Below are 13,305 nucleotides of genomic sequence, written 5' to 3'. Positions count from 1 at the left end.
GGGGTTGTGTGCTGGAGGAGTTTGGGGTTCTGGGGTTGTGTGCCAGTCTGCAGTGGAGCATCTCTGACCAGCGCGGCACTACCCTGAGGGCAGGAGGTTCGCACACGTTAGTTACCGCACGCGTTAATTACCGCACATGTTAGTTACCCCGCACACGTTAGTTACCGCGGCCATGTTAGTTACCGCACGCGTTAATTACCGCACATGTTAGTTACCCCGCACACGTTAGTTACCGCGGCCATGTTAGTAACCGCACACGTTAGTTACCGCGGCCATGTTAGTAACCGCGGCCACGTTAGTTACCGCGCACACGTTAGTTACCGCGCACACGTTAGTTACCGCGCACACGTTAGTTACCGCGCACACGTTAGTTACCGCACGTGAGAGTTACCGCTCGTGTTCAGAAATCAAACACTCAGTTACACTGGAGATTGGCAGTGGACAGAAGATGGCCTTTATTAATCTGTACAAGACTGGTCCTTCAGTAAGGCAGGCACGCACGCACGCACACACACACACACACACACGCACGCACACACGCACGCACGCACACACGCGCGCGCACACACACACACACACACACACACCTGCTTTAATATCATTACTACCAATTGGTCACACACACACACACACATCTGTGGCACACAACTGTCTTTCTAACAGGTCATTCAGTAGAAAACAACAACACACACACACACACACGTATAAAGGTCACACACGCACGCACGTATAAAGATCTTACACACACACATAAAGTCACAGACTTGGTGCCACTCCAACACATATTGGTGCTTTACACAGTTATCACAACAACATGCTTTTCTGGCGCCGCGGTTTTGGTTCTTACAGCCTTTGTCCAGTAGGGGGCAGGCCTACCTGAGAGGGTGAGGCCGTGGGGGGGGGAGGGTGTGTCACTAGTTGCTGAGGTGGATGCAAAACGCCTTTAATATGACAGACTGTATACAAATACAAAAACGTACAAAAATACCAAATGAATGTTTCTGGTACAGAGCCCCACCCATAGGTCTACATCTGGTGGGAGTGCGAAAAGATATGAACTTAAGAGTAAATTAAACACACACACAGACACAGACACACACACACACACACACACACACACACACACACACACACACACACCAGAGAGGAGCAGAGGTAAGTGTGTGCTGTTGTAAAGCAGTATGTGTTTGTATTATTCTGGTACCAAAGGAGAAAACCATATTTCTTCGGCGCACACATACACACAAACGTTATACTTGGGTTAGTGTGTAGGTGTGTGTGTGTGTGTGGTGGAGCTATGCGGAGGAAAGATCAGAAAGATATTTACATTTCACTTCCCATAGAATAAAACTACACTGGGCATTCATTACACATAGAGCTCTGTGTGTGTGTGTGTGTTGTAATTATATTGCACTGGAGTCAGTGAGCATTCTGCAGCTCTCTGGCAGACACACACACACACACGTACAAACACGTACACACACACACACAGGTCCGGTGCACTGCAGAGAGCCTCTGAGGAGACTGCAGGACTGAAGACTGAAGACCTCCACTCTTTCATTCCTCTCTCCATCTCTTTATCTCTCCCATCTCTCCATCTCAGGGGCGGTGTGTGTGTGTGTGTGTGTGTGTGTGTATCACTGGTCACGCGATTCATACAGGAGTTTGGCAGCCTGGAGGAACAGAAGGTAGTCATGACGAGACGCAGACAGCAGGGGGCAGCAGAGGTCAGGCTGTGAATAAGGGCTCTGGACAGGAACATACAACAGCTCCCATCATATGATTGCATTATGGTGCTCCTGCATCTCAGGTCACATGAAGGTCAGTGGACTCCTAACACTCTGCATCCGTTGATTTGTTACTTGTGTTTTATATTTATATTTAACACAACTCGTTCTCTATTTTATATAGACACAACACTGATGGCGATATTTTTACACACACACACACACACACACACACACACACACACAGACCTTGTGCATGGCGGCGAGCCCACACACACACACACCTTGTGCATGGCGGCGAGCCCACCCACCACACACACACACACACACACACCTTGTGCATGGCAGCGAGCCCACACCCACACACACACACACCTTGTGCATGGCAGCGAGCCACACACACACACACACACACACACACCTTGTGCATGGCAGTGAGCCCCCACACACACACACACACACACACACACACCTTGTGCATGGCGGTGAGCCAGGCTGTGGGGCCTTTGCGGTCGTCTCCTGCGGTCTCCAGCTGCAGCTGTTGGAGCTCCTGGGACCGGGGCGAGCACTGCAGCAACATCCTACTTCGGGGACGCCCCCTACACACACGCACCTGCGCATGGAGCAGACACGCCGACATACGCTGGAGTATAACACATCAATACACACATGAACGCAACGTACCCCCTACACACACACACACACGCACGCACGCACGCACAGAGTATAACACATCAATACACACATGGGCGCTGGCGCACTTCTACACACACATCGCCGCACAAGCGACACGGGGCATTGCGCAGAGTATAACACATCAATACACACATGAACGCATTCTGCCCCCTACACACACACACAGTATAAACGCACACACACATGAATGCGCTGGTGTTACAACACATCAATACACACATGGGCACATGGACCCTACCCAGTGCACACACACACACACACACATGAACGCTAACGCAGAGTATAACACATCAATACACACACACATACGCAACGTACCACCACACACACACACACACACACACACACACACACACACACACACACACACACACACACACACACACACACACACACACACACACACTCCACACACACACACTATAACAAATCAATACACACATGAACGCAACATACCCCCTACATATACACACACACGCACACATGGAGTATAACAAATCAATACACACATAAACCAAACGTACCCCCTTCACACACACACGCACAAGCGCACACACTCGCACATGGAGTATAACAAATCAATACACACACAAACACGGCAAAGGATTCATGTTTACGTCCTACACAAACATACATATAAATGTCCCACCCCCGATAAGCATGAGGACAGTGGCACATCTACGCACGCACGCAAACACACACGTACGGATACACACACACACGCATGCACGCACATGCAGGATGGAGAGGAGGATGAGGAGGAGGATGAGGAGAGGAAAGAGAAGAAGAGCAGGCTGACCTTCTGACAGATCCGTGCTCTCCAGTAGGCTGGTGTATGTGTCAATATCTTTCTCTGATCACACACACACATAGAGCAGAGAAAGAACCAGACCAGTAGCCAAAAGTGGGTTAAAAATTACAGATAAAACAGCATATGCGCACTCACTCTCACACACGCGCACGCAGGCACACGCACACACGCACGCACGCACACACAGACACACACACAGTGTCAGATAGATAGATAGATAGATACTTTATTGATCTCAAGGGGAAATTCAAAAATTCAAGTGTCTAGGTCCTGTGGAAAGAGGTCTGTTAGTGAAGCAACAGAGAGCCAAAAATCATTAGTGGGCAGCAAGCAACCAATTTACCCAAGCCTGTGTGCGTGTGTGTGTGTGCGCGTGTATATGTGTGTGTGTGTGTAGAGATGTAACACTAGCCCTACTGCCCTGATCTACAGGAAGTCCTCCCACCCCAAAGGAAGTGGTCATTAGCAGGTCCATTAATGTATCTAATGAGGACAGGAAGTCATTAAGTTTTATGGGCCTCAGCTCTCTCTATAGACAACTTCACCTCTTCTGTCCCATAAAACCCAGAACACTGACACAGACATACGCAAACACACACAGGCATGCACAAGACAAGTGTACGCACACATTTACACATATATAAAACACAAGCATGCACACACACGCGCGCGCACACACACACACACACACACACACACACACACACACACACACACACACACACAAAACAAGTGTACGCACACACACACATATTTACACATATATAAAACACAAGCATGTGTAGCGGGGCAAGGAATGGCACCACTACTAAAATGTGTGTGTGTGTGTGTGTGTGTTCAGTCTACTTCCCATATTATGATAACAGGCAATTTAAATATAAATCAATACGTATTTAATATATTTGAATGTCTACATTTAATCTAGTAATAAAATATCCTGAAATAATAAAACATCAAAACGGCCCAATCACTCAAAACGGTGACCTAATGCCCAATCACTCTCTTATTCACACATTCTATTAAAACGGTGACCTAATGCCCAATCACTCTCTTATTCACACATTCTATTAAAACTTAAAACAGACTTAAACATTTACAACACAATACTTTATACATTACATAACTGAATCGTCCCATAATACACTCTCTTCCTAGATTAGTGAACGTCTTTGTTATATCCACCCTGTAGTTGGAGGTGTGAGTTATATCCACCCTGTAGTTGGAGGTGTGAGTTATATCCACCCTGTAGTTGGTGGTGTGAGTTATATCCACCCTGTAGTTGGAGGTGTGAGTTATAGCCGAGTTATTGTGTAGCTGGTGGTGTAGTTGAGTTCCTGAGTCGGGGCCAGTAGTGTTAACGCATTGGTCAGTATAAGGGGGACACGGTGGGACTCCATGTCGTAAGGTGGGCTAATTAACTCTGTGCTAATTAATTTTAGCTGATACGGTGGGACTCTTCTGTGGCTTAAAGTGGGATAATTAACTTTAGCCGGACGGCTCGGCGGGAGGGATAAAACTGATAACTTTCCAGACTTTCTTTAGAACTAAGTTGATCCGTTGACTAGCCGCCACTAGTCCTTGTCATTTGGTTTCTTTTCCGTAGATCTATATAGGCCTAGCAGATCTATATAGGCCTAGCCTAATACAGATCTATAGAGGCCTAGCCTAATACAGATCTATAGAGGCCTAGCCTAATACAGACTCCTAATACAGATCTATAGAGGCCTAGCCTAATACAGACTCCTCGTTGCCCTTCACCGTGGGCTATACGGAGGCTAGCTGATTAGCCTGCCAATGGTAACTTTGTTACTCTGATATCAGAAAGCGAACGCGCACCAGCCCCAGTTACCCCTGCTGTTCTAGAACACGAGCGCACCAGCCCCAGTTACCCCTGCTGTTCTAGAACATGAGCGCACCAGCCCCAGTTACCCCTGCTGTTCTAGAACACAAGCGGACCAGCCCCAGTTACCCCTGCTGTTCTAGAACACGAGCGAGTGCTTATAAAAGAGCTTGTTATGGCCCCCATTACACATGCACACATATACATACACATATAAATATATGCACACACGCACCCACGCACGCGCACACTCACACACACACTCACCTCCAGGGGTGGAGCCGTCTGTCTGCACCTGCATGCTGGTGATACGGGAGAGTTCCACCTCAAAATGGCTGCTGTCTCCATCCATGAAGAGGTACCTGTGTCAACCAATCACAGCACATCAGGAAGAGGAGCCTGTCACAACCAATCACAGCACATCAGTAGGGTTGGGCACCGAAACACGGTTCTAATATGGCACCGGTGCCAACGCAAACGGTAGTAACTGCATCGAATAACAACGTGGATTTCGGTGCCTCATTTCGGTGCTTAAATAGCGTTTTTTTTTTTTCATTTTTATTTTATACGAGGCATCACTGCATGTCATGCGCCATCTCTAACGTCTTGCTCTGATAGCAACACATCCAGATACAGTTAGCTAACATAAACACTGGATGTATAAACCAGAGGGGTGCACCACATAGGCGAAAGTGGACAGTGTTTGACAGCTTCATGCGGAGCCCAAGTAGCTTACTTTAAAGCGATATCGCGAGCTCCTGTCAAAATCTAGCAGTGGGCCTAACTACACACAAGCAAAAGGCTATGAAACATCAACAGTAGGCTAGCATATATGTTACACACTATCCTTGCTAATGCGCTAACTGGCATTTATTTGAAATGTTATCAGCAAAGTTGTAAGGTGAAAACTTTATTTCACGGTGTGTTAAACAACATAATGGCATGATATTAATCTTATATGTGCATGAGGCCCATATAGCATCACAATGAATATGAAGATCATGTTAAAAGTTAGCTGGCAAAAACATAAATATGTAGGTTACCTGATGTCACTGAGCTGTCAAAGACATCAGGTAGAAGAAACCATCTCCGTACGTTATCGCTAATTAAACTCAGCTGACTGGTGTTAGCGCATAGCCATAGTTGCTGTTAAAATGCCTACTAGGCTAGCGCTGGGAATCTAAACACTTAAACACCGACATGTAGCCTAACATGTTCAAAACTACTGCGTGTTATGGGTTAAGACATGACATTTCTTGAAGCATTTGGGAACACACTGAATTAACTGGAAAGTAGAGTCCCTGTTAGATTAGCTTGCTTGCAAATGCCGTTGTCCATGACCTGGCAGTTCTGGCAAGCGGTTTTAACATACCTTATGGCAAACCGCCTACACTGGGTAAACTTGAAAGCAGAGCTTACCATTGTGTGTGCATGCATGGCAAGCGGTTTTAACATTTAAATGTCTTATTCGTAGGAGCAATGAGATATTGATAGTAAATTGAATATAACAGTTCAATTTCATGTTCAAATTTGTCTTATCAATAAAAAAAAAAAAAGCAATTCATGCTTTAGACCATTTTAATTTAAAACATTTTAAAAACAAAGTACCAGTTCAGGCACCGGCACCGTTTTAAAAGTATCGATTTAGCACCGGTATCGGATAAAACCCAAACGATACCCAACCCTACACATCAGGAAGAGGTACCTGTCACAACCAATCACAACACATCACGAAGAGGTACCTGTGTCAACCAATCACAACACATCATCTTTTTAAATCCTCCTCAGCGTGATGGTCAAACTCCATGGTAACGTGCGGACTCATCTAGCCCCTCATGGCATGTGCACAGCCTCACATGGTCAAAATAGAATAGCAGAATTCATTCACACAGCACTCACACATGCCAACCCCTGGACACTCACACATGCCAACCTCTGGACACTCACACATGCCAACCTCTGGACAGTTCAGTCTTCAGCCTTTTCAGTTCGGTTGGGACGCTAACTACATGCCTTATGGACACCCCTACATACAGTGGGTCCCAGTTAAAAATTGACACTTCATTCACGATCAAGGTGATTCACGCAGCTGGGTGAAATGTAAGTACAACTGCAGCCGCTTGGGGGCAGCATAGTCTGCTGTGGCGTTCCACGGCAACATGCTAGTCCACTGTAGCCTAAGCTTTGTACATAATGTTAAACATAGTTTTGGATTCTGTGGCAAGATTTCTTGATTGTACAGTGCCTGTCTCTCAGTAATGTTTTAAAATGAGAGCTTCGTCAGCTGGCAGTAGGCTACTTTGTCGGTAGTCATGAGAAGTTCGCTTGCTAACAGAACATAAATATGCTGCACAGAAACCTTGTGAATAGTTCTGATTTGTTTTTACTACACTAACGAGGTTGAAATATAGCCTTTGCCTACAGCATCTCCTTAACAGTAATGTTAACAAAATGACAGCATTCATATGACAAAGGAAAACGAATTCGCCACTCAAGACTGTGCCACAGCAACCAGTGTAGGCTACATTCCTACCCAATAGGCTACTCGAAGCAGATAGCGTTGTCTGACGGTCGAGTGGGTTAATGCACGTATATCCAGAATAGGTCTGCAACTTTCAGGCAGTTCTGAGTTCGAATCTAGGCAGGAACAGAGCCATATAAAGGCCTGGGCCTATTGTTATCATTTTTTGCAAGGTGTTGCTCCTGGCAATACTTGTTTATAAGACGTTTGGTGATTAATTGATAGCTGTTTTTGGGACACGTTAAACGTTATTTATAATGAGCGCATACGGGGAGTAAAATGACTGTTACGCGCTGTTACAACTGTAGGCTCCAATGATTGCAATACAAAAATATGCGCGTGTTTTGTGATTTTTTGCACTTTTGCCTCATGTGTTTTCAGGTTTGAGGACTTTTTTGGCAAGATTGACCTTGGTAGACTCTGCATATGTTATTTCTCCGTATGGAAAATAAAGTCAATTTTCGACACACGTCTGTTATTAGTTCAATAAGAAGTGTTGCTTGTTAAAACATGTGACTAGTGAAACTCAAATGATTTTAGAAATATTTAGCCAAAGTGTTAGAGAGAAGGAGAGATGCCGGTGCAGCTCAGATGTCTTCTTAATTTTCTTTATTCTTTAGTAAAAGGTGCAGAACATTATTAAACTTTAAAGCCAGAATACGCACGCAGGCACATAACTAGGCTACTTGTTGTTTTCTTTTACTCGGCTATCTATATATGGTTATCAGCACACAATGTTGGGCTAATTCACTAGTTATGGATATCACAAGTTTAAACAACGAAAACAGAAAGGATGGAGACAGCAAAGCTAGAGGAGTTATTCCAGATGGGCAAGAACAAGGTAGGCAATTGGTGTGCTTGTCAGAACGTTAGATTACAGCTGTTTAAAGCCAGACGCCACGATGCATCGCTAGAACAAAACTAAAGGTAACTTTAGCTATAGGGCTGTATCAATTTGTCCAAATTAATAGGTCATCGTGAGACGTTGTTGTTGTATTATTGCATGTGGATATTGTTATGCTATGTAGGCTACTTTTTTTGCAATGCACGGACCTAAAACCGGGAAACGGACAAATATTGTACTCGCGTGAATTTGTTTTTGCGGTGGTGGGTGGGTGTACGTACCCTCTCTTTCTCTCTCACACACACACACAGTACCTTTCTTAGCCACAGTTAATTTTAGTGGTGATATGTGTTGGACATTGTTATGCACATTATTGACTGCAGTTTATTCTCATCAATGTCAGTCCATGAATGCATATTGATCAGTTGTTAACTAATACTGTAGGCCTAGAAGTTGCATTGGAAAATGTTACTGTTGTAGGCTGTTTGTTTTTTATTTCAGCCACACTGTTTTAAAGTGGTTAGGACCATTACACACCAATTTTGAATAAGCCATACTGCAATACCGATTTCATAGTTGCACCATGCACATGTTCGCCGATTATGTGGCCCTCAGTAACCTATAAATTCAATGATGTGGCCCTCTATGAAAAGGAGTTTGACACCCCTGCTCTAAAATATCTGTCCTGGCCTGGTTGCACGGATTGTGGCCAAACGACAGAAGCTGAGAACCCTCCTTTGTCTACCAAAAGTGTTACTTTGTGCCCAGGCCCCCACTGCTTGTGAAAGAAGGGGTGGGGAGGGGGCTTAACGTGAAAAAGCTTAATGTCCCAAAACGGCAAAGTCATAATGGTAGGCTACAGGAAGTGGGGGGAGGGTATGGGATGACCAGAGCCGTCTTCGCTGTGCTATTCAGAAAGCATCTTATGGTCTTTCCAGGCGCACACAGCTCGTTATAGCCTATCGAGTGCCTTAGCAGATAGGCTCTGCTCTTGGGTTTGGCCTCACAGCGAACTCAACCCTCTTGTTGCTTGCAGTTTGTTAAATAAAGCGATGCAGATTACATTATTTATTTCTGATTAATTGCGTCTTTTTTGCAACATCTGCTTGTTAGGCTGGGCTACTGTCAATGTCCTGTACAGGTATATGTTCAACAATTGCTGGTGTAGGCCTACAGGCTATAATCAATTAGGGACTGTTCGTTATTTATTTAAGGGGCTACTGGAGGAGTTTTGGGAGCGTTAGTCAAAAAAGACGTGACCCTCCCTCGCCAGCAAGACATTTTTCTATGACCCTCCAAAGTGATTGAGAAAAAACGCATGACCCTCCCCAGTCCCAACAATTTATTGATGCCTTAGGCTACTGGGTCAATTTGGGAGCTTGCACGCTACGACTCCTTCCTTGAAATGCCTTGAAAAGGCTGTCGTTTGCACAATTTCACAAATAATCACTGGGACCGAAACAAACCTGTCAACTTTTCCCGGGTTTATTTGCGATTTTAACTTTTTTCCTCGCTGTCTTAGGAGGAGCTGCAGGGCCATCGCAAGGGGGGTGCGAGGCCCTGTACTTAATTTGACAGATGCATGAACTTACGTGCATGAAATCATCGCGATAGCTTACTTTACACATAGCCAAGGCTACCGTCTGTGCATTTTAATAGTAGCCTAGTCTAATAAGCTACACCAGCTTGTCTTTAAGAGGGGAAATTGTATAGCCTATAACATTAGCTGAGTCACATATTTGGCCATATGGTGTTAGGCTACATCATGAAACCAAATAGTGTAACAAAGGCGAACACTTTAACAGGGGAAATTAATTGGGCATGAATCATTGTGCTGAACGGTATTTGTCAATGCAGAAACACACACGACATTCAAACTGTTGATAAGATGTGCACTATGGAAATTGGTCTGTAGGCTAACAATGTACTTGTACAGGTAAATGTTTAACAATTGCTGTACAGGCTAATCAATTAGCTAAATCATTTGTCAAGCTGTTTAAATTCGTGCTACATTCAAACGCAAAAGGTGCTTTGATATCTTTTTCGTTTGAACATCGGCAAGCAGGCATGCTGCGGTTGCAATGAATGAGGATAATTGGTTTTATCTGCGGATTTATTTTTTGCCTTATTTTGAATATGACTCGCTCCAGTCTCAACAGCACTTTCCACACGCATCTAAGTTCTAACACATATAGGCCTATCCCCTCTCGCTTTCTCTCTCTCCATCCCTGCACACGGTGCTTTCTTAAAGTACCTTTAAAGTTTCTTAAAAATCTTACAACAATTGCATCTAGATTTTCATATTAGAATGTTTTGTGAAGTGTAAGCTTAAACTACCATGATCAATTCAAGTTCCCGTGCCCCCGCTGAAAGTCTCATGCGCTTATCGTTACACTATCAAATCTATAAGTAACCGTGACAAATAGGGTATAAGATATATAAACTCACGCTATTGTATTATCATATATGTTTGGTAATGGCTCAGCTTTCTCTGATTGTTCTACTGACTTGGAAAATGCATCATGGAAGCAGTAAGTCAAGTCGTATCAAAAATAGTAGTGGCAGAAATCCAAAGTGACACCTTGTGGTTGTTTGTGTCAACTGCAGTTTGTGCCATTTCTGCTGAGAAAATGGGGATCGTGATTCCTGAAGGAACCTGTCCAAACTTAACTGGGACCCACTGTACCCCTACACACTCATACTGTAAATGAATTAGCATCGCCCAGCATGAACACTATTTAACTAGCAACACTGACAATGTAAAGATCACTAGTTAACAAGCTAATCAAGATAATGTGGACCGTTTGGGTAATGTTTGGTGTTTGGAGGCATATCGCCATCTAGCATAGTGGAGTAAGGCATTCGTACTTAGGTCAAAAAGGGCCTTTTCCTTTGTCATGCAAATGGAGATAATGATCCAGTCAATTCCCCTAGCCGAGCTAGAACTGTAGCTCGACTTCACATATATATTCTGCATATAGGCGTACTGTGTTTGAGTGTGCATGTGTGTGTGTGTGTGTACCTGTGGTTGTTAGACAGACGGCATGACATAGTTTCTGATTTCTCAGATGAGCCCAAGGTCACCAGGAAGGTCCCGCCTGCAAATACAGTAAATCACCAATCAACCAATCCCAAATCAGCCTCACAGGAAATCACCAATCACAAATCAGCCTCACAGGAAATCCCCAATCACATCAAATCAGCCTCATGCAATGCCACGCCCACAAATACCTCAGACAGAAACAATCTCTCTGTCGTACAGTAAGGAGATGCCAGTGCACTCTCTGCAATGCCTGACTCTCTGTGTGTGTGTGTGTGTGTTAATATATGTGTGTGTGTGTGTGTGTGTCTGTTAGGGATTTCAATTCGGTGAAAAAATCCTGTTCGATCTTTGATACATAAGTGTTCATTGAATCGATTGTAAAATCGATTTTCCATGTCTAAAGACGTTTCCATTTTCAACGCCATGTATAATCCATGGACAACTAATAGGCATTAGGATGAATGTAAAGAGGGTGCTTTAAGACGCACAAGCCAGCAATATTTCTGATGATTTATTGGCGTGAGGTTTCGGGCACAATGACAAACAGGAGTGCAACATTCTCGAAAAACAATAAGCAGAGTGGACTGCCATAACATCAGTAAAAACCATTACTGCAGGCTTCAACGTGGCTGTGTACTGTTTACGATTAGAAATGTCAAACAAATTTGGCCTACGTAGGAACTCAACTCACGACTGCACAGTTTGCATACCACTTTGTCCTTCTCCAAACCCGAAGTGCTTCCATATCGAACTCCTCAAGTTATTATGGGTCATCACTCGTCTCTCTCTCATGTCGTACAAGTTGACCGCCGTTGTCCTCCATTTTTTGCAGCAGCAGCCGATTGAAACCAATTAAAACTGTTTCCGTAAAAATTTCTTTTTAGCTTTCGCAACGCATACTGCGCTTTGGGAATTCTTTATTTTCTTTTTCTGCTTGTTTGGGAGTTTTGTTCCATTTATGGCTTTGTTACATCTATCTTTTTTTTAAATCTTTTCTATTTCTTTAATTTGTTTAAAATTAATAGTGTACATATTTGGTTAAAATCGATTCCCTATTTTAGTTTTAGAAACTGTGTGTGTGTGTGTGTCTGTTAATGTGTGTCTGTGTTAATGTCTGTGTTAATGTGTGTGCGTGTGTGTGTTAGTGGCTGTGTTAAAGGCACACCAGGCAAGCCTGATGCTTTTTCTCTACGAAACTCCCCCTCGCTCGGTCTGAAGCTCTTTTCCTTTTCTTTGCGTCTTCAGTCAAGGGTTTTCGCTGCTTCTTCGCCGGCTCTGCCATTATACACACGTTTGCAACAATCTCTAGCGTTTCGTTAGCCTGCCTCTGTGCTGTAAACTGATCCGGTTTCGGTCGGCGGGTAGGATACACCGAACTTGCAAGTGGGATATTCTTCCTACAGGCAGTAGGGGCGGGCGAGAGAGCCTTCATTCGCCCCGTAATGAGTCATTTAACCATATACCGACTTACGAAGATGATTAACTAACACGACAACGTTGCCTGGTGTCCCTTTAATGTGTGTGTTAGGGCTGGGATAAACGATTATTTTTTAAACGATTAATCTAGCGATTATTTTTTCGATGCATCTAACGATTCATTTTTCAGTCCGATTCGATTTCGATTCGATTATCAATTATCTCCCCATTAATTGACTAATAGCAACTTATACATGTTGATAATGAACAAAAACATGAATTCCTTAACATTGGAATATACGTTTATTGCTCTTAAGATTCCAAAATAAAAGACTATACAATTGCAAAGTAATGCATTCTTAGTCAGAGGTAGCATTCAGTTCAGTTCAGTAGTGTATAGGTCTAAT

The 13,305-nt window shown here is 44.0% G+C and overlaps 1 protein-coding gene across 2 annotated transcripts in view; it reads right to left on the bottom strand.

Moving 5' to 3' along the window:
• Nucleotides 1-431: 431 nt before the first annotated feature.
• Nucleotides 432-13,305, bottom strand: part of zfyve21 (zinc finger, FYVE domain containing 21) — a 19,379-nt gene continuing 6,505 nt past the window's right edge. The window contains exons 4-9 of one of the 2 annotated variants that reach the window (XM_048242213.1): nt 11,462-11,537; nt 5,342-5,436; nt 3,223-3,276; nt 2,393-2,414; nt 2,200-2,308; nt 432-1,673 (exon numbers count right to left, since the gene is read on the bottom strand). In XM_048242213.1, the coding sequence (XP_048098170.1) occupies nt 1,638-1,673; nt 2,200-2,308; nt 2,393-2,414; nt 3,223-3,276; nt 5,342-5,436; nt 11,462-11,537 (392 nt within the window). In that variant the 3' untranslated portion in view covers nt 432-1,637. Of the gene's footprint in view, nt 1,674-2,199; nt 2,309-2,392; nt 2,415-2,957; nt 3,277-5,341; nt 5,437-11,461; nt 11,538-13,305 lie in introns of those variants that run through there. The other variant, XM_048242206.1, reaches the window with a different exon arrangement.

This window comes from Alosa alosa, chromosome 1 (assembly GCF_017589495.1).
Source record: "Alosa alosa isolate M-15738 ecotype Scorff River chromosome 1, AALO_Geno_1.1, whole genome shotgun sequence".
In the NCBI taxonomy this organism is placed as follows: domain Eukaryota; kingdom Metazoa; phylum Chordata; class Actinopteri; order Clupeiformes; family Clupeidae; genus Alosa; species Alosa alosa.
The sequence above is the reverse complement of the archived record's forward strand: the minus strand, read 5'-3'. Positions and strand labels throughout refer to the sequence as shown.